General features: G+C 32.4%; 1 protein-coding gene across 14 annotated transcripts in view; it reads left to right on the top strand.

The window, feature by feature from the left end:
• The window catches only part of LOC132722762 (SPARC-related modular calcium-binding protein 1-like), a 48036-nt gene that overhangs the window by 22632 nt on the left and 4856 nt on the right, over positions 1 to 20548 (top strand). Inside the window, exons 3-11 of one of the 14 annotated variants that reach the window (XM_060707309.1) lie at positions 4769 to 4990; positions 5855 to 5962; positions 7103 to 7204; positions 9668 to 9910; positions 14388 to 14555; positions 16811 to 16915; positions 17516 to 17752; positions 19863 to 19962; positions 20429 to 20513. In XM_060707309.1, coding sequence (XP_060563292.1) covers positions 4769 to 4990; positions 5855 to 5962; positions 7103 to 7204; positions 9668 to 9910; positions 14388 to 14555; positions 16811 to 16915; positions 17516 to 17752; positions 19863 to 19962; positions 20429 to 20513 — 1370 coding nt within the window. Of the gene's footprint in view, positions 1 to 4768; positions 4991 to 5854; positions 5963 to 7102; positions 7205 to 9667; positions 9911 to 14387; positions 14556 to 16810; positions 16916 to 17515; positions 17753 to 19847; positions 19963 to 20428; positions 20514 to 20548 lie in introns of all 14 variants that reach the window. The other 13 variants (XM_060707313.1, XM_060707308.1, XM_060707307.1 and 10 more) reach the window with 13 other exon arrangements.

The following is a 20548-nucleotide window of genomic DNA, read 5'->3' as shown; positions in this document are numbered from 1 at the left end:
TATTTTAGTGAAGTTTTATATAATAATTATGTAAATATATGTGAAATACGGGGAATAATGCGAAATACGGCGAAATTATACAAAATTAAACCTCAAGTTTTTTGTAAGGATTTTTTCCCCCAAGGAGCGTAACATGCTTTGATGGGATTGTAAGATCCCCGTCATGATATTATGATATGACATTTATGACACGTCTAGCTGTCATGGAGAATTCTTTAAATAGACGAGAAAAGTTAATTATTGTTAATTATTTAATTAAATGAAAAATACTTAAGTACGGAAACTGTCAGATGTTTTTTCAACTGTCAAAGGGACAGATATATTCCTTAAAGTCTTTGTTGTTTCTTTTTTGTGGCGGAAAACAAATTATCTTTTTAGGCCCAAAAAAAGAACCATCTCTTTATGCCAAAGTGTTTTGCGTTGCTTTTGAAACATGAAACAGTTGCGAAAAGAACGAAAAATTGCCGCACATTAGGTCATAACAATTTCTATGTGTTGCAAATTGCCATTTCGTGTAGATTTTTATCTGTTAGTTCTTTGCATTCACTAAAATGTATTTACAAACGTTATTCATATTTATCAACTTAATCTTTCTGTATTATTGGTGTGTATGTTAGCTCAGTGTTGAGTAGTAGTGGCACGTGCACGAACTTACACGAGTTTCAGGCAGATTATCGCATTCAGAGATAAGGTGTTATTTTGAGGAACAATAAATCACACGAATTTCTGTAGGTATAATTCCCTTAATTCGTATAATCTGTTTCCACGTTCACGAGACAAGCGATGCACATGTCACTCGTGTGTTAGCACATTCCCAAGATTCTCGTGCAAGATACTTAAGATTAGGTGTAGAATGTCTGATAATTTCCCGTCGCATGTCTTGCATGTTTTGATCAAGATACACGGCTTGCAATGCACGCGCGTGCTTCAATGCATACCAAATGCCTAGTAACAGCAATTGCGATGTTTATTTTCCTGTGGGTGGGGACAATCCATCAAAAGCTAATGCGTCTTGGAGACTTTGATTTAGATATTTGCGACTTCTGCTGTCGATCTATCGTTATCGTCTCTAAAGCTATGTGCACAAAACGGCTTAAGTTTACGGCCATCTATTTTAGCTAAACTGTTATTCTTAATGCTAATCAATTAAACCGTTCTTATCTAAAGTAAATAAAGTAATGGCAGCTAGTTAGTATGTAGTAATTTTAATTTGTATTTATGGAGTGCCTTCTAGTGTGAACACCTGACAATACTATTTATTTTAAAAAAAGGTAATGTGTTAAACGTTTGATAAAAGAAATCTACCTTGTTTGAATCGGGTAATTAATAAATGCAGAACATTCCTTTCCCAAACTTAATCGTTATGATACTCGGCGGTTAAGTGTGGCAATTTTCAGAAACTAAAAAAGGTATGAAAGTCATTTCGTCTGACACAGAAATATATTTTTTGTTGGGAGGAGAGATTGGTGGTTCATGGGGTTATTTTATTATTATTTATCTATTCATTTTTTAAAGCGTTTATTGAGTTAAGTGTAAACACCTCTTTTTATTGTAGCCCTTATCTCTGAAAGTGCATAATAATTGTTTGTAGAATTTTAGATTAATTTCTTGCAGTGCGCAAATCTTAAGATTGTCTGATGTAAAACGTTCTTAAAACATGCCAGCATACTTGAAAAGCAAAGAAAAAACATTTTGTTTACATGCCTACGCGTATATATTTCTAGCGAAAGAAAAAACAGAAATAATCATTTAACATGATAAGAATTTTAACAGTTCCAACTCTGTTGTAGATAAGTCTACAGGTTTCTGAAAAGAGGGGATTTTGTACGCAAAACTATAAATTTTGTCTATGAAATTCGTGTTTTTATTTGTTAATCGATATAACCATAAAATAAAATTTCCCATTAGTATTTTTTAATGGATTGCAAAAGTAGATTACTTAATTCTTCGTTTCAAGTACCCAACATTTCTGGTACTTTTTTGTACCTTTTTTGTGAAAAAGAGATCACTAGCTATTGGCATTAGGTGCTTTATATTTATATAATTATATAAATATACTTCTAAAACACTAAAACATCTATAGAGTAGACGGTAGCGTGGGCAGGGATTGGTGCTGTTTTTTCCCAAAAGGAAAAGAGATTCCGTCTTTTCCCATGGGAAATGTATGCTTAACTTAGGGCATTTGATTTTTCTTTAACAAAATATCTAAAAAGCGAAAGGGACGAATCGTTGCAGTTGTATTTTTATATTATTTTCTCTTATTCATGCGGAAGCATTTGTTGTTCCCAACTTAGAGCCATGGTTACACTGACAACGATGCACACATCGTTGCTATAATACCATATTATTTCTCTGTCTCTCAGATTAATTTTACAAGAAGACTGACATTTAAAGTAATAAGTTTAAAGACAATTTTTTATACATAATAACCAATATTTTAATGCTGATCCTTTTATATGATTACTGATACATATTACATCTTATTAATAAAAATGTTACTTTTTATACAATCAATTTAATTTATAACATGTGAAATTATTCATATGCACGTACCGACATTAATACGGGAATCGATTTGAGGCAAGGTTTAGCACGTACAAGAGGCAAAAAACGCCCAATTTCGCACAGATCATGACTTTAAAGATAAATAAACTGTCGAACTTTAAAATTATTCAGTAAATTAAATTTATTACAATCGCACTTCTGAAAAGTCTACCGGCTAAATAACCCCGTTAACATTTCAGCAACACCTGCACGGTGTAATCAGGTCTGCTGACACCACCTACAATGATGAACAAATAAGACTCAAGTATGTGTGAGTGGGTAACATAAGAGATTACTTTGATTTGCTATGTAGCGTGTTCAATGGATTAGTCAGGTGTTTGGAGAAAAAACCGGCACAGGTGTTTCAAAAATGATATAATGGCCGTACGGAAAAAAATTGTGGATACCAAGCGTTTTGGGGTTGTCGTAAAATATGGGCATTGTCGTAAAATTTTAACAATAGAAAAGCACCGCGTTATTATATTTTGGTAGCGTTTACTGCATTCAACACCTATCTATTGCGTCATATTCATAGTTCTCAATAATATAAACAATGTTTTTTTCTCCTTATTTCCTCACATAAAATTTCACAGGAGAAAATTCACAAAGATGGCGTATGTAATTCTATGACTATGACATTTTTATATCTTATTTTTATGAAGTTTAATGATAATGCACTTTACTTTGATACAAACACGAAAAACCAGAAGTACTTTAACTTGTCAAACCCTTTATTTAAACTATTTCAAGTACACGTATGCATGCAATAAATGAAGAAGAAATAAAAATTGGCACAGCTAAACTAACATAGAATACTTTTTTCACAGCGTTCATGCTTTGACAATTATAATTGTAAATAGTTTATCCTAAATTATTATTGCGGTATTAGGTATCTGTAAATCTTATTATTAATTTTTTATTATCACCATTAATTTATAACTACCGTTGTTTTATCATTACTTCTGTCATTTTACTATTATTATTATTATTACAATTATTACTATTATTGTTATTATTATTTATAATAATAAAAATAATACAGTCTTTATTACATTTATACATACAAAATTGACATGTATTGACATTTTATAAAATATGTGTGAATGCGAGATGTTTTGTATTTTAAATGCATAACTCCAGACACTCTGTAATTCCTAATGTACCTATGTCAAGCTCATTGCAATAGAGAATCATAGAAGCAAAATGCGTGGATTTTTAATTGTGTAAATGCAAAACTTTAATATTATCATTTTTTATTATTTATATTAAAGTTGTTATTGTGATTGAATATCGTAAATCTAATTTTAGTAATAATAATAATACTAATGCTAATAATACTAGTATTGTAAAGTGCAAATGCAAAATGCATTGTATTGAACATGTGTAAATAAATAAAAACATCACTGAAGTCAATAAATGTAAAAGCAAAATTTGATGTAATTTTCATGCAAAATTAATTTTATTATACAAAAGTCATCTAACGCTCTATGTTTTATATAACTTATATTAACGCACATATTATTTTATATGTATAAATACGAAACTCATTGAAGGCTCTATATGTAATTGCAATAAACATGTAATTATAATGTGAGCCGCGTCACGACAAAACCATCATAATGGGTTTGCGACCAGCAAACATCCGCGAAGTCTGATCAGGATCCATGCTGTTCGCTATCAGTTTCTTTACTTGTTATAGGGTCTGTAAGCAAACAGCACGGATCCTGATCAGACTGCGAGGATGCGCAGGCTTGTCTGGATCCATGCTGGTCGCAAACCCATTATGTTGGTTTTGTCGTGACGCGGCTCATGTGTTTAATATGTATGAATTTAGGGATAAATGCACTGTAAGTGATTTGTGAGATCTTGTCATGGCTGCATTTTTATGGAATAAGATACAAATTACAAATGTTTTAATAGTTTTTTATTCGGAACAAAAACAGGTATAGCATATGTCTTTCGGTCTTACAATTATAAAGTTATTATACTCTTGTCTACTTCATAATTGAAGAAACTTTAAGAAACTTAAAAATATAATATCAACTTTTGATTAAAGTAAATGTGATAAGAAAACTTAGACACCGTCTACAAGGATCATAATCTTCTGAAAACAGAACATTTATACAAATGATGAAAATCTGTTCCATTTGAAGACCATCTTTTATCTGAAAAGAAAACAATATTTTACGCCAATTTTAGTATGAAATGATCGTTATTCTTTCAGATGAAGATGTCCCTATGACGAAATGTTTTCAAGAAAGAGAGGAGGCCATGACGTCCGTCAGCAAAGGTGACGTCAAAAATGTATTTATCCCAGAGTGCAATGCAGACGGTACTTATGCGGAAGTTCAGTGTCATAGCGCTTCCGGTTTCTGCTGGTGTGTAGAATCCGACGGGAAACCTTTCCCGAGAACGTCTACTAAAGATGATAGACCTAACTGTAAAGGTAACCTTCTTTCAACTCTGGGTTCGTGGGTTCGAGCCCTACTTTTAATCAAGATCATGTTTTGTCATATGAAGCCAGTAATGGTTCCTGGCATTAGACTCGAAAATGATTTGTATGAGTTGCATGAAGTTATTTCACAGTCATTACTTAATAAACACCTGTTTAAAAAATTAATGGTCGGATATTTTATTTTATTTTTTTTATTGAATCAAGCTTCAGTTGATTTTGTTTAAACTTTTAAATTGTTTTGTTGCATTTAGATTAAAGGCACAGAAATCATAAATCTGTATACATATTTTTAATTCTTTAGAAATGTCAAACATGTGTTTAATAATGTTTTGATAATGGATTAAGAGCATATTAGATGATTTAACAACTGAAGAAGATGCACTGAACACGCAATAAAGTGTCTTAAAGGTAGTAATAAAAAATTATTGTAAACAAAGTGGTATTTTGACTTCCATACAAAACACTAATTCACTATAATTATATCAACTGCAAACATAACAAAGCCAGTAAAGGATAGTTTATGCATATGACAAATGAAAATGTTTTTATAAACTGTAACAAGATACAAAAAAAAAAGTTTTTGTGAAACAATGATAGCATTTCTAAGACTCAATTGGCCTCTAAAATTAACAGATTAAAAGACATTTTAGTTGTTATTAAGCAAAAAGTTATTTTAAACTTATTTCATATAAAATATATAAAATATGTTCACATACATCTTTTGTTTTGTGTTTTAGTCGTTTTATTTGGGTTGGTGGGGTGCGGGGGTGAGGATGGGCGTTGCGGGTTGTTTTTCTCTGTTTTATATTAATGTATGTTAAAGTAAAATACATCATTTATAATGCTTTGTTTCAGATAAACAGAAAAGAAATCCACGGCCGCCCAAACCGCCAAAACTTCCAGATAACGGAGGAAAACCTGGTCGTAAGAAACCCCCAAAACCCGAAAAAAATAAATCGAAAAGTACGTTTTGTTTTTATACACACGCTTAATAGTTATTATTTATTGTCAAATATATCTGAATTAACTCAACCCTTCGTGAAGGCCGTATTGCATCCGTGTTGCTAAAAACAGAAATTTTCATTTCGTCATTAATCTATATAGCACGAAAAACACGCATATTTAGTATTTATATAGAAACATCGGCTATGTGATTTTGTCGTGACACTGCTCATATGTATGATGTCATGAGAATATCATATTGTGACAGTAAAAATGACGTAAATAATTATATTGGACAGAAATAGGTGCTTCATAAATCGAATATTCCTAAACGAATGCTGGCGTTCGTCATTGTCTAGCAATGTCGGATGATAAACAACATTATCGTCTGCAAATCTACCACAAATAAACGCTAAGAATGGCCATAGATGTCAATTTAAACATTTTATGTGATACTTAGAATCATTTGTCTAGAATTTTTCCATTGAGTCGTAAATTGCAAAGACAGGTTTTTTCGCATTGCTCTTTTGGTGATGATGTTCGAAATGAATATATATTTGTTTTGCGCTTGATCCGTCTATAAAATGACTGATTTGTTTAAATTCATGTGTATATTTTTGTCAAATTCTGTTCATTTCCACGTTTATAGCGGCAAAAACAAAACTTAATTTATCACTCTTATAAGAGGCTTTCTTCAAAATATTATGATATATTTCCCAAAAATTAATTAATAAGTCTGTATGTAACATTTTATATTATCAGTTATACAATGTAAAACGACGTTAGAAAATAAGAATAAATATACCACCTATCAAAACACGCGAATATCCATAAGTATTCAAATGATGGGTGAAGTTTACATAAGTGTATAAAAACTTAAAAGCGTTAGTAACGCATAACAAATTTTGATAAGCATTGCATGGAATTTCAGGATATTTCTATCATAATCATCTACAAAGATATATTAATTTCATTATGTTTTTCCTTTTATTATTTTCGATAGCGAAGCAATTCGCATTTATAGAAAAATTGCGAAAAAATGTTTATTTTTATTACACGAACTACGTATTTCTCGGTTGTTGTTGGTGGTAATATTTTGCATTTATTTATTTACACAATAATCTTTCTACCTTAATGACATTTTTGCCGGTTGTTTTTCAGGATGTTCTAGTCATGAAAGGAAAAAGTTTAATTCTAATTTAGTAAGAGTGTTTACTGAAGAATACAATAGGTCCGTAAAGGCTTTTCCAAATACCAGACCAAGTAAGTATTTATAATATATTATTATAATAATAATAAATAATATTTTTTTAAATATTCTTATTTATTAGAAGACTTGCTCCGGCCTCTATATAAGTTCTGGCCAACTAAATGTGACGATGAAATACATGATACAGTACGAAAGCTGAAATAATTGAGAAATATACTAGTTAACATTCCAATCACCTAGTTTTTTACAGCCATATGGTTATACGCTAAGAGGGTTGCGAGAAATAATATAAAACGTTCCCTAATGTAATAATTTACTGCAATTTTGAAAAATATTCAGCGATTTTTGCGCATGCGCCATTCGCTCAAATAGCATTCTTTCTATTTTGATTTATACTGAGATACGTATATTCTACAACGTACATACATTCTAATATAACGTTTTAGCCTTTATTATTTTAAAGAATACCGTTTAAACGTCAGCCAATAAGACATAGGGTGGTATTAAAATATAGTTCATGTGTATATGGAATTAATTCATAATATCACTAATTAAATTTTAAATAATGATGTACTCGTACTTTACATTGCTTTTTAGTCCAAGTTACCTTGCGCATTAAATCAGATGCGTCAATACTGTAATATATAACGATGTATTTTTATTTTCATTCATAAATCAAACATAGGAACCTGTTAACTGAATATTAGCAGACACAATATTATATTAACAGACACTGCTATTTCCTTGCACTTCCCTAAATATGACAAGTATTTCTCCAGAAAACATATTATCGAATTAACACACTGTTTTCATTTGCATAAAGTAACAAACTGACTTCAGTTAGTAAACATTTACATTTTGCTTTTTTTCTGCGTTGGTGTAGACGTATGCAGAATGATGTAACAATATGACGTTCTGCAACATTTGCATGTTTAAGTTAATCAAAGAAATTATGGCCTAACAAATCTGTTAACAAAGGTATCTATCGACCTTTAAATAATTTAACAATATTTTTAACCAAAAATGTACTTTTCTATATATTGGGTAAATTTAAACTTCATGAACATCAAGTCATTAATGATTGATTAATTTAACCAATTCAAATGAATTGGTGACGTGAGTGTTAGAAAAAGCGTACGAAGGGCGTAGCCAGATTATCGAGTGTTTAGATGTTCATTCCCTTTTGTTTCAAACACGTTTTCTGTAGTCACAATAGGAAACCCCTATATGGGTATACTACATGTGTACATGTATTTAACTTTTCAATAGAAAAGTCTCCAAAGCTTCGATCCTTTTCCTGTAAACTGTCACGTATCTATAGAACGGCCTACTTTTCGGTTATCAGCAAATTGCTGCTACGTCGGTGTTCCAAGCTCTAAAGTCTTTTAACATAGGGATGTTATGGGGAAAATAATGTTCATAATCGTCATTAACGCTTTCTTTCGCATACAAACCATACTGTTTTACTGCATGATAAGCATTTACCTTCCTTGTATTACGAGAATGAAAATGGAGATCGGCGCTGCGTGAAAACTATCATTTTGTGAAAAACACTTGGTACAATGGGTAGATAAGCTAAGGTAGTCTTCAACCGCTGTTATTTAATACACTTAGCCATAAAACAGCTTTGTACATAAATCATCTCCTGCAAGTTTGATGTCATTTCCCATTCAAAGTTGAGCATTTCGTTCGTAACTAATGCTTTGCACCAAACCATATGCAATATCTGCATTATAATTGAAAAGCAGAAAGATAACATGCTGTGGCAAAAGTAATCTTTGCAATATCACGCCGCTGTTATGGCCAGTTTTTTGCCCCATAATGAGAATTTGGTTTAATTCTTTTGATTTTCAAGTCTTGGAATTTGAAATTTTTATTTCTTATAATCTAGGTTTATAAGACTGTCTAGCCTAATAACTGATTGATAGATAATTGTTTTCTTACAGTACATGCGTCATACATTCCCAGTTCTATGGCAGGGACTTGCAAGTAGGACTTACATAAGATATTATAATACAATGTATAATTAATGTATATACAATAGAGAAAATGGTTTCCTTAAAGAAAGCCAACGTCAAATTTGAAAATGTTTCAGTCACTGTCTCGGTTTGATTTAGACTCCACGCCCCCTAGCGCCGGCTTAAGCAGTCTTCTGCATTCAAAACAGGAATATGGTGATATTATGGATTTGTAGTTGTGTTAATACGGCAGTGAAATCACTTTATATCATATACCCAAGGCCTGATGGCGGCGTCTTCGCAAAAAATTAGATTGGATATCATACTAAAACCCTAATATCGTGGTTGAAAGAGTTTGTTAGTAAGCTATCTTCAAACGAAATAAAAACATTGTAAGATCTACCTCAGCATTTTTCACTTTTGACCAGTAGGACTGTGCGTAGAAGAGTCAAAAACATGTGAAACAACAGTCCAAATCCGTGACGTCACAATCAACGTCATAACTTGTCACTATACTTTTTGTTAAATTATATATAATTTGTCATCTTTTTATTTCAGACGAGTTGGATCCACTAATGGAACCTTTAGAAAAACAAGTTGTGGAATGGAAATTTTCACATTATGACAGTAATAACGACGATCTCCTACAACGTAAAGAAGTTAGTGCGCTTAGACGCTTAGTTAAAAAGTTTATTAAACCTAGAAGTTGTGCAAAACGTTTTTTAAAATTCTGTGACAAGGATAAAGATAAGCTTATAAAGAGACAGGAGTGGTCGATCTGCCTTGGTGTGGATATAAATAGTGAGTATAATAATCAATGATTGGTTGATATAAATAGAATAAGTCACGAGCGCAACGTTACGTAATTGTTTCTAAAAATAAATTACTGTTTCGTAAATTGAAAGGATTACTGTACATTGAAAATATCAATCAAAACATTTCTTATTCGAAATACTTCAAGAAATGTTCCATAATAAAGACATGCGTATTTTACGCTCGGAAAATTTTGTAATTGTAACATTATTCGAATTAAATTGTTCACATTTTTATAAAATAAAACAATCAATTAAAGAACAAAATTTAAAAATAGACTCGATGTACAGTTATCCTAGAATTTATATCATAGAACAGCTATTTGGCAGCTGTTCTGTGTTTAAATGTTTTATATATGTTTAAATGCAATATAAGTTCTTACATTGTTTGCCTTGACATTTAATAATTCACATCACCTGGTTGAGGCAATTCTGTAAAAGGACCTTTAAGCTTATCGCTAAGAAAAATTACTTAAAATATTTCGTTAAATATGGGAAAGGAAAATAATAAATGAAAAAAAGATGAAGCAGATAAAGGCCGACAATTTCTTTGCCTTATTGGTAAATGATTAATTGGATGGCAGAACCGTTAGTAACACTTTTGATTAAAATACGTATCTAAGGATAACTAGCTTAACCCTTAACCTGCCGGAACCGATATTGGACTGTTCCAAATTCAAAGTAGGGGAAATACATTAAACAAATCAGCTGGTTAAGGGTTAATATATGAAATTTTTTAAAAGCATGAGTTTTTCTTGTCCCCTTTTTCATTATTGTTTTCATACTGTTTTCATTATTATATCATTTTCAATTATCATATCCGATACATATTCATTCAAAATCGTTCTCTTCTTCTAAATTAATTGCTGTATAAATGTATATTATAAGTAATAAAGATGTCTGACAGGCTATATGGCTCCGTATATATGGTTTTAAGCTCATATAACCTGATTCGTTGTGCGATGGTTATATTGGTAAACAACCGTTTATGCATGGCCATATAACACAAAGAGACATTTTTATCACAAATTTGTAATACAGCACAATCACTTTTATGAAAGAAAAACGACAATTTTCTCATAATTCGACACCAGCCGCGTATACAGATTATATTAACGATTAACCAATGAAAAGACACGTAACAACCGTACAGTAACGAGCATTTCTATCTCTATCTTTATTTAAGGAGGGTGCACTTACTTTAAACAGTTGGTCTATTACAGAAAATAAATTACGTAACTTAAATTCACTATACAAATGGTAAAGGCATGTTTCGTTGTATATTAAAACATTGTCTGTATGTTTTTTATAAGTACAACCATATTTTTCGTTATTCATTTTCCTAAATTCTAACAAAGACTGCGTGCTTTACAACATCCTTTGAACGGTCTTCCCAGGTTTTAGAAACAAACTAGTGATCAGTTAATCGTTGGTATATATTTAACTTTAACTACAACTATGTTAAATTAGTTTCTTCTTATGTCGTGTCCGCTCCATAACTTTTAAATTGCTTAATTTTCAATCTTTATGAGACGATGTGCAGAGCGCAATTATTGAATTGCTACCCCCAATGTCAAGGTCACACTTACAGGTCAAATGTTAGACAGTGTACATTTCGTGTCTGTCCATAACATTTAAAGAGCTGCAATGTTTTTAAGATAACTTGGCAGTTCTAAATGATCCCTATTATGACACCATTGGTAGAGCACAATAATCAAGTCACAACCCACACAAGGTCAGGGTCACACTCAAAGATCCAAGGAAAAACATCTATTTTTCATGTCCGCTCTATAACTTATTGACAGTTCAAAGGTTTTAAAATGTCTTGGCACAAATGACCCCCTCCATGACACAATATTCAGAGCTCAAACTCCAGGTTGCTACCCCAAAGATCAAAATGATATGTTCTCCATAACTTTTTGACTTTGTGGAAGATTTTAAATAACTTGACACAAATAATCACCATCGTGAGACTATGTGCTTATGATATGCACAACATCAAGGTCATGGTTGGTAAAAGGTCAAAAAGTACATATTCTTGACTGCGGAAGGGGGTTTAGCTGTCCTTCAGACTGCCGTGTGTATTTTGTCTTGTTCAAAACTTAGCCGGTTTAACACATGTCTAATCTACAGCACCCTACAATACGTATTTACTTAATCAGGAACTCCAAAATTTGAATATCTTAAATATATCAACTGGGGCTCTCGAAAAAATGAAAGGAATGCAAATGATTATGAAGAAATATTTTAAGAAATAAATCTTAAATCGTATTTTTGTGCTATTCTTAACCCGTTATATTGAAAAGCGTTGCAACATTTTTAGAATAATTATTTAAAAAAAAAGAGTGAGCAAATAATTTGAATTTTTGCACACAAGTTATTATCTTGAAGAAAAGTTTTTCCAGTCTCATCATGTCCAAAAACACATCAGTGGAAACATTTAACATATCAACACCTTAGTGCAGTAACGGGTTTACTCCTTATATAATTTCATAGGAGCTAACCCATTACTACATTAAGGTGACGATATCTAGATAGAGATAGATCTGTTTATGTCTGGGTAATTCTATATAATTGTATGTAAGCTTTTTTGCATTTTGGCAATATCAGCCCAAATTGTAAGCAAAACCTGATAATTATGTTTTACAACGAATCTGGCCTTTGCTCATGGTTGTAAGCCGAAGACGTTGGTTTAGCTCAATATACAAAGGACAATCGAGACACCATAATGGGCTTAACACTATTCAATTATAAACATTAGACTTTGGTATCTAGAACGAGGTCTCACTGGGTCATTTAAGGCTACTCGCTTTTTAAGCATATTTCTTAACACACATTTGATATAATCAGAAATTGAATTCTCGTGTGAAATACGAACGATTGCCTTTTTGGATGGACACTTTTGGACAATCTTAAAAACTCAATTTTCACAGTTTTTTGTAGTAAAGTCTTTCCAGTAAAACGATGCAATCAATTACAAATTTCTAAAAGTAAGAAATTATTTTCAAAATTTCATCCAAAAATTTTAAGCGAGTAGCTTTTAAGCCTTGAATTCATTTTAATGTATCATATATATACTTGACGTCATTCACGTGAATGACGTCACTACTCATGCTGTTATAAAAGCTTGTATTTCTTATAATCCCTCTGGTGATGGTGTCTTAACCCAGAACTTATATTCCAACAAACAGAAAGGGATGTTTGGCAGTTGATATGCATGAATTGTGGAGTGTTTACTGTAAAATAATTTCTTTTGATGTCAAAATGTTAGGTGTGCCTATTTTATTTTTGTGACTATCACTTGGCTAAAAAAATGAATAAAAGAAAAAGGAATAACAAAACATTCAAATGAAATTGATAAGGAAAAAAGTTGAAAGTCAACCAATTTATCTAAAAAAGGTTTTGTATTTTTTAGATTTTATTTTACAGTAAATTATGAGTGTAAAATATTTAAAGAATTGTTAAGAAGTTTACATGTATTCTGTATATCTAAGGTTAAGGCATTTGTTTTTTTTAAGAGATGATTCAAAATAGCTAAGTTCTGTCAAATTTCCCTTATATTTTAGAATGTTATGATTTTAACCTGTTCTAGTGACGCAAAAATTGCCTTGCTTGGTCTATAAACACGTGACAGCCCCAAACTTCCTAGCCACACTTGCGTCAACATCTTGGCTTTATGACGTCATTAGGACGGAATCCGATGCTACGATTCAACGATAAGTTTTTATCATAAAACAGCACAAAGATCTATACCAATAAAAGCGTCGTTGAAAAAAATCTTTTAAAAAGTATTTTCGCAATAGGTAAAGAAAAGATCACAAAATAATTAAATCATTGACAGTATTTTGACCGTGCCTTTGTATGTAAAAGAAAGTGAATTATTTATGTATTATTAACGTCGGATTCTGTCGCTCACGCTTTTTTCCCCACTACATTTTTTTTGCTGCAGATGCTTTTATCTTTCACAAGTCATTCATGAAAGCATGTCATGAGTTACTATTTAATACCATGATGTCTTTTAAGATGTATTGAAGTATCTAATAAATGTTTGATTAATGTCTATGTATATTCATGTATCTTTGAATGCCTATCAGCATTTTGCTTCTTTGCCTTACACTTTTTTTTATCTTTTAAAACATGTGTTACTTAACTCACCGTGTCTAAGCTGTATTTCCGAATAATTTAAATATTGCCTATGTACATGTACGAACAACAATGCTGTCGATGTGTAATTCTCTAACAAACTGTTCAAAACCATCCCTCTCGATTAGTGACTAAAGTCAAGCATCGAAATTTACCTGAATTAATGTGTAATACCAATTATGCACGGTGAGGTTGGGTAACATAACATTTCACTTCCCACACACACAAAACTTCCGACTAACAGTGAATTAAGGTGAAGGCCAGGCAAGGACAAGTTTTGCGAAATCATTGGAACATAATGAATTCACCTCTCTGTCATATAGTTTCTTTTCGCTTGTTTGTCTCTCTCAACTCAGACGACCAGGACAAGACTACGCATGCGCCGGAAGTGAAAACAACAGGTGAAAGTTTAGACTTAAATAAGCTTCTAACTAAGAAATCATCTTCGTCATCATCATCCTCATCATCTAACAACGGTAGGTCAGACAAGGGTAAGAGTGAGTATTATCTATATGTTGTTATTGTTGTTGTGACGTCATAGATTTCAAGGTTTTTTTCCTATCCTTTGCCAATCTTGAATTAGTCATACATCTGATAAATTTCATCAACATTTTTTTTGATTTACTGATTAAATTAAATAAAAACAATCGATTGTCAATTTAAGAACATTGTAAATATGAACTCTAACCAGAAAGATCATCTTATTTTTGGATAATTGCAATATTAAAGTCCATTTTAACAAGTGTTCCACGTTCGGAAACATGCATACGTGTTGAAATTTTCATTACTGATTTACAATGGTCTATTGTCATCTAAACAAGGATGTTTTGCACTTCCCTTGTTTTGTTTACTACTTCAAGGAAATTATGAACATCTGTGCATTTCATTAGGAAGGTTTACAATCAATTTTTACAACAAAGCTATAAAAGAATGGCTGAAATAAATTTACTGTGGCTCTAATCTTTGCACGTGCAAGACAGTTTTTTCCAATACATTATTATCATACGCCTAAAAGAAATTCGGCTTGTAATGTTAGACACCTGGTCGTCCTTCCATCCGTCCGTCCGTTATGAACTGGTCTTTTCCCTATTTTTGCTTGATTACCCAAACAAAAATTCGTTTTGCTATGCCCTTATTTCTCGTTGCAATGGACGACATTTTCTTTTACAAACTTATTATGTTTGACATATGGGAAAAATGTCTGCAAATGCATTTGTCAAAAACAAAAATGAGATTAAGACAAAAATCTTCACAAAGTTGTCCCTACAATTGTAACACCCTCTCATTATTAAACATACCACATTAATAAAAAAATGTTTTTGTTTTTTTAATTCTTCTTCAAGTCTGAAATAACATGTGTATAGGAATATCTTTGTAAGAGCCTCCATTCGTAAAATAATATTTAAACACGTCTAGAAAATATTCCCAGTTATATTAATCATTCCTAAAATGTTTCTATAAATAGACGATATTATTTTATACACATCTTAATGAATAGTGGCCATAACTTCATGTTTCAAGTCATATTGTTATTGTATAAAATACCTTGGAAAATATGCTTTGCAAATAATAACGCTTTTTATCATTCAAATCAGTTTTCAACTATTTCCTATATACGAACTTGCAATACGTACTGCCAGTGTTTCTTCATCTTTCACAAAAAACATTATATTTGATGCACCGTATATATTCAAATATTTAAATATCTATCCAAACACTTCAATTTGTTTGTTTTGTGTTTTTGTTTATCCTTCTATGTTCAATATTTTGAATAATTGATTAATTGCAAACTTTAAATGACTTGAAAGAATTAAATTTTTTTCTAAGTAATGCATGCACTATTTAAGAGCTGATATTTGGATAGATTAATTGTTTGCATTTTAATTTATATATTTCATTCTATATTTATTTTGAACTCATATTGCGTTTGCCTTATTTCTAGCTATGAATTCACGAGCTTTGCACTTTTACCTCTTTACTTATGTAATCAGAAACACCCGCCTGTTGTCTGCCGTAGTGAAAATCAGTTCAAATGTTAAGAGTGAAATATTACAACAAAAACATGTTATTATGCATTATTTTCAACTATATTTAACAATTAAAGAATACTTAATGCAAATGTATAAGTATGGAAGCGCCTTTTATTGTTTTAATTTCTAACTGAACAGGGTTGTCTCCCTTGACGGTTAAAGAGTGGTCGCAAACATTTCTGTATTGCAACGCGTGCAAATTTCGTTAAAAGAAACCTTTGTAATGTTAGCGACAATGTTCTTGTTCTTATGAGAAAGATAATGAAATATTTATATGCAAATTTTATTGACTAATGAAATTACATATTATCCAGTGTAAAATATTCAAAGCAAGACGGTTTTGCATTTATTAATATGCTTCATGTATCTTTCTATATGGCATTTTTAATATTTTGTTGGATGCTTTTAATAATATTGTACTCACCGAACTAGGGCTCCTCTTCCAAGCGCAAATTTTATCCTTCTGCTTCTTTCTGGTGTTTCTCGATTTTGCCTAGATTTAAAACATAATGTTCTGATATTTAATCGAACGATTGAGTAAAAATAAAAACAATGCAAATGTTCCGTGAAGTGCAGGGTTCTGTGTTTTTTACAAATTCAACTGTCATCGTCTCATTTCATTGTCAAAAAAGTTAATTCATAAACCAGAAAATCATTTGCTTTTAAACTTCATTTAACGAAAAAATATTAGTGTAGTTTTACGTGGTATCCTACAGGCGAGATCGAGAGACCGGCCTTCCCCTCGCTCCCCATCAACGTTGATAAAACATGGACTGAAGCCATTCGTCCTACGCCTATCAAGGAACCCAGACCAAATAAACGTAAGCATACCACCTTTCAGTAACCAAATCTTCCTCATATAGAAACAAATTACCTCCCTTTTTTAAAATTTTAAAATTGCAAATACCGTTAAGAGTTGTCGCCCGTTATTACTGATGGTAACAAGCGTCAACTCGACAAGATTTCCATTTCAATACGAACAAAAAAGAAAACAAAAACAGTTGTCAAGAAATGTTCGGATGAATTCGGATTGGTTTCAATGAAAGTAAAAACAAAAATTGCTTTGGTGTTAATAGGAAAGGGAAGTAATTTGATCTATATGAACGCATTTTAAGCTGCTTCTTTCTTTATCCGCGTCAAATTAAAAAACAAATCAAAAGCTTTAACCCTCATATTTCCTTCGCTCTTTTGCAGAAGAAAATCTTTTCATTCCTTGTACTTGTGTTATATTTAGTTTTCTATTATTGGAACATAATTATTTACATTTTTCTGTTGTTTGCTTACTTCTGTTGTTTCAATTCTGTTTTAAATACCTTTACAGGAAAAATTATACATTCAAATGGCTCTTTTTGTTTAATCATGTCGTTTTTCCAAAGTTGCAATCCGTTGAAGATTAAAAACATTTTAATTACATAAAACAGAGGCAAATGATTGTCGGACAGACAGGGAATCTGCTTTAGAACAAGAAAAAGACAACCCGAAAGCAGGTATTTTTGTTCCTAAGTGTACACCGGAAGGGAAGTGGAGTCGCGCGCAGTGCCATGACGCAACCGGATATTGCTGGTGTGTGGAGGAAAATTCGGGGCGTCCTATTACTGGAACATCCACACATGGTGAACATCCGAAATGTGATTTTGATGCTGAAAGAAATATACCAGGTAGTTGCTATTACTTACACATTAACATGCTTAATTTGTTCAAGTGGTCTCCGTTGCCGAATGGTTATGGTTGCCGAGTTCAAATCCCTTGCCCTTCACTGCTGATGGTCCGAACCCCGAACTTTGGATTCTTTTTTGTGATGAAGATATCCTGCTAGCTCACGGAAGGTCGGTGGTTCTACACAGTAGAAAAGTCAACTTCATTTTCTTCTTGTATCTTAACCCTTTCCCCCATGAGCATATTGTGAAAAATGGCCATTTTCACTGAAAAGCCTCCTCTTACAAGTTCAAACTGCTATGAAACTATGAAAAATGCTTCAATACTAATCAAACTTGGCACAAATGTTGACTGGACCATTGCCTTTGTAACGACATGCTCAGTCTTAAATTTCCTGTTACCATGGCAACGAGGGGACATCTCAAAATTGCCAAAAATCACTATTTTGCCTCGATTTTTTCCATCAAAATTTATTTCAAAGTGCTGCAACTTCTCAAGGGATTGAGATAGAGTCAAAGGCTTTTCAGCGTTGGTTACACGTTACCTTATGATCGACCTGGGGTCATTTTAAGCCTCTCACAAGTCCAAAATTTTCTTGGCGATGAGGGGGACTCCGCCCCCCCCCCTTCAAACCCCCCAAACAGAAGGGGCACATCCCCCTTCTGGCAACCCCCTGATGTATCTTTTGGATGGGGGGCGGCGCCGAAAAAGTGCTCACTTTTTTAAGCAACATTTCTCAAACGAAAACATGTGTGCGTTGTTTCGCGTATATATGAGGTAAAGGGTTAAACACGACATCCAATTGATCTACAATGCAGTCTTAACCAAAAGTTGCAAGTTTAAAGTCGTCTGTGTCTTCAGAAATAAATAATACAATTTAACAAATTTTTTTTAGCCGACAATGCATCCGACCGATTTGGAAGTTATAATTGATAATCTACCCACGAAATATTTGGCTAAGTTAATACAGAATTTATTTTAATAGAAGCTATAACCATGAGTGTAAAATTTCTTACTGAAGAAAACAACAGCTTGTCCGTGACAGGGTTTGAACCCACGAAGATATCGATCCTTATATTGTTAATCCGATGTCTTAGCCACTAAGCCATGCCGCAACATTTGTTTTTGTGTGTAGTGTAAATCAAATGCATTTAAAGAGACGGACTTGCAATTGAATGCAATATTTTGTTCTGGAATAATTAAAATTATGGTTAAATTGGCAATAAGCAATCTAGCATTTTAATTGCTAATATTATCGACTTCATTTTTTCGCTTTTTCCGTTGTTTGCAATCTCTGGTCAGAGTTGCATATTTGTGATGGTAAGTGATAAGGGACAGCAACTCATTCTGTTGCCCTCCTCTGAGGTGCAAACGCATTAAAAAATGAAATTTTAAGTTTCTTGAATAGACCAACTTGGCCTAAAACTGAAATACATGTATATGTAAAACATAATAGTACTATATTCAGAATTAAATTGAACATCGTATTTTTGCTCGATACTTAGCTCGTTTGTGGGGCCATTTTACACAATTACATGAAGACTATTCATTTTACAAAAAAAAAAAAAAAAAAAAAAACGGAATGAGCAAATAATCTGAAAATTTATTGAGTTAGACCTTCATCAAAAAGTACATTAACCTCACATAAATCTCAAATAATATTTCATGTCCCGTCATTTTAAAAAATCCTCAGTGCTCCCCTTTACATAAAATATTCTTGAAACATTTCGATTTTAATGCTACAAACAGTATGTATCAAATTGTTACTTAGTGATATCTGTAAATAAAGCATAATTATTTATAAAATATTTCATACATGCTTGCTTTAAATTGAGCCGCGTCATGACAAAACCAACATAGTGCGTTTGCGACCAGCATGGATCAAGACCAGCCTGCGCATCCGCGCAGTCTGATCAGGATCCATGCCGTTCGCTATCAGTTTCTCTACTTGTAATAGGGTTTGTAAGCGAACAGCATGGATCCTGATCAGACTGCGCGGATGCGCAGGCTGGTCTGGATCCATGCTGGTCGCAAACGCATTATGTTGGTTTTGTCGTGGCGCGGCTTAAATGTTTTGACAAAATGACGTCCATTCAGGATCTGTCTCCATAGGATGTTCATACGCAGAGAAACAGAACTTCCTGGCTGATCTTCTCGCCACACTGACCCAGGAGATGGCCCAGTATGCACTCAACAACAGAACTGATCACAGGTGAGCATATTTCATATCTAAACTTATTTTACAATTATGCCGAGAAGGGAATTATCAATAACAAGATACAAATGAGCCATACAAGAGTAATCGGTCGTGGCTCCATGTAAGCAATACAGCATAAAAAATACACCGTTGTAAAAACTACGGACACGGTTAAGTTCTAAAGATATTTTGATTGTACTTTAGAAACTGTATTAAACCGATGGTGTCTTTGTTGTGGTTTTTGATGTTGTTGTTTTGGTTTTTTTTGTATATTTTATTTTAAGGGATTTTAGGTCCTTTACCGGCTCACCACGGGAACATGTTTGCCCTCCGTCCATATGTTATAACAATCTAAGCTAACAAACTATTGTTTTCGGCTAATTTACTGTCAATATTTGAATTTTAGTTCTATTTAGTGACAATCAGCCTGTCAAAGAAAGCACGTTTGCAGTTTTATTAAACAGTATTGTGTATTTTCCAGTGCTTTGGTTGTAGACCCTAACCAAACAGTACACGAACGTGCGGTCCACTGGAAATTTAACGTTTTGGACACCAACAAAAATCAGGTAATTAATTTCTCCCTCTTGTTTCAAAAAGTTTC

Source organism: Ruditapes philippinarum, unplaced genomic scaffold (assembly GCF_026571515.1).
Source record: "Ruditapes philippinarum isolate M1 unplaced genomic scaffold, ASM2657151v2 ctg2209_1_1_1_1, whole genome shotgun sequence".
Lineage (NCBI taxonomy): Eukaryota > Metazoa > Mollusca > Bivalvia > Venerida > Veneridae > Ruditapes > Ruditapes philippinarum.
The sequence above is the reverse complement of the archived record's forward strand: the minus strand, read 5'-3'. Positions and strand labels throughout refer to the sequence as shown.